Here is a 1,394-nt window from a genome sequence, read left to right as displayed (position 1 = left end):
GTGTCAGGAGGTCCTGGTGTCAGGAGGTCCTGGTGTCAGGAGGTCCTGGTGTCAGGAGGTCCTGGTGTCAGGAGGTCCTGGTGTCAGGAGGTCCTGGTGACAGGAGGTCCTGGTGTCAGGAGGTCCTAGTGTCAGGAGGTCCTGGTGTCAGGAGGTCCTGGTGTCAGGAGGTCCTGGTGACAGGAGGTCCTGGTGTCAGGAGGTCCTAGTGTCAGGAGGTCCTGGTGACAGGAGGTCCTAGTGTCAGGAGGTCTCAGAGGACCTGGACCTGTTTGTGGTTCTGTTGTTCAGTGTTCTGGTTCTGACCCGGATCAAAAGAACTTCCTGTTTGTTTTCAGATCACGGCCGAGGAGCTGACGGGGAACGACGATTACATCGAGCTCTCCTTCAGCGCCAGGAAGCTGGACGACAAGGTACCGGTTCTGACCCGAGGCCCGAGGTTCTGCTGCAGCTCCGTGTTTGTAAAAACATCTGAGATGAAGATTTCTTCAAGTTTTATTTAATTATCTTCAAACGGTTGAACAGATTAAACTGTTTAACCCGGAGAGTCTGGTCCTGGTCCTGGTCTGGTCCAGGTCCTGGTCTGGTCCAGGTCCTGGTCCTGGTCCTGGAGGACTCCTCTGGGTTAAATGTTATAAACCAACAGGGCTTTCTTCAGGTTCTGAGGACCTGGTCTCCATGTGGTCCAGTTTTGCTCTGAACCGGTCTCTGTCCCTGTCCAGGACTTCTTCAGTAAGTCGGACCCGTTCCTGGAGATCTACCGTCTGAACGATGACGCCACCATGCAGCTGGTCTACCGGACCGAGGTTCTGATGCACGCAGACCGTTTCTGTTTGTGTTCTCCTGTGTTCTGACCTGCTTTCTTTAATGTTCTGTGGTTCTTGTGTTTCCTCTGGGCCGTCGCTCAGTCAGATGCCCCGCCCACTCCCACCTGTTCCCCGTCAGTGTTCAGCCCAGGTGTGTCCTCTCACTCATCAGACCCGTCCTCCTGTCACCTGTGTTGGTGTTCATGTGTGGGTCTGCTCCTCCTCCTGCTCCTCCTCCTCCTCCTGCTCCTCCTCCTGCTCCTCCTGCTCCTCCTGTCTCTGTTTGATGTTTCGTCTTGAAGTTGAGTTTTTGTTTCTCACTTCTGTCTGGGTTCTGGGTCCCAGGTCCTGGTCCTGGGTCCGGTCCTCGTGCCTCAGAGACAGACACGGTTAATTAAAGACAGAAATAAAAGCTCATGTGGGAAGAATGAGTCAGATTTAATTAAATTCAACTTTTAGAGACAAGAAGTCAAACGTCTCTGCAGGTTCTTCAGCTCTGCTCTCATTAAAGGATCCAGGATCAGTTGTAACATTAGACTTTATTTAATAAACATTTATTTTAACTGTAGAATAAAGACTGTAAAAAAC

At 51.6% G+C, this 1,394-nt stretch overlaps 1 protein-coding gene across 1 annotated transcript in view; it reads left to right on the top strand.

Moving 5' to 3' along the window:
- Positions 1 to 1,394, top strand: part of LOC106535965 (copine-4) — a gene marked incomplete in the record, with an annotated part of 27,189 nt that overhangs the window by 10,780 nt on the left and 15,015 nt on the right. The window contains 3 exon segments of the mRNA XM_014033118.1: positions 339 to 413; positions 723 to 806; positions 913 to 957. Of these exon segments, the coding sequence (XP_013888572.1) occupies positions 339 to 413; positions 723 to 806; positions 913 to 957 (204 nt within the window).

The sequence above is a fragment of the Austrofundulus limnaeus genome, unplaced genomic scaffold, assembly GCF_001266775.1.
Source record: "Austrofundulus limnaeus strain Quisiro unplaced genomic scaffold, Austrofundulus_limnaeus-1.0 Scaffold1630, whole genome shotgun sequence".
NCBI classification, from domain to species: Eukaryota; Metazoa; Chordata; class Actinopteri; order Cyprinodontiformes; family Rivulidae; genus Austrofundulus; species Austrofundulus limnaeus.
Note: the sequence above shows the minus strand (reverse complement) of the source record. Positions and strands in the feature narration are given on the sequence as shown.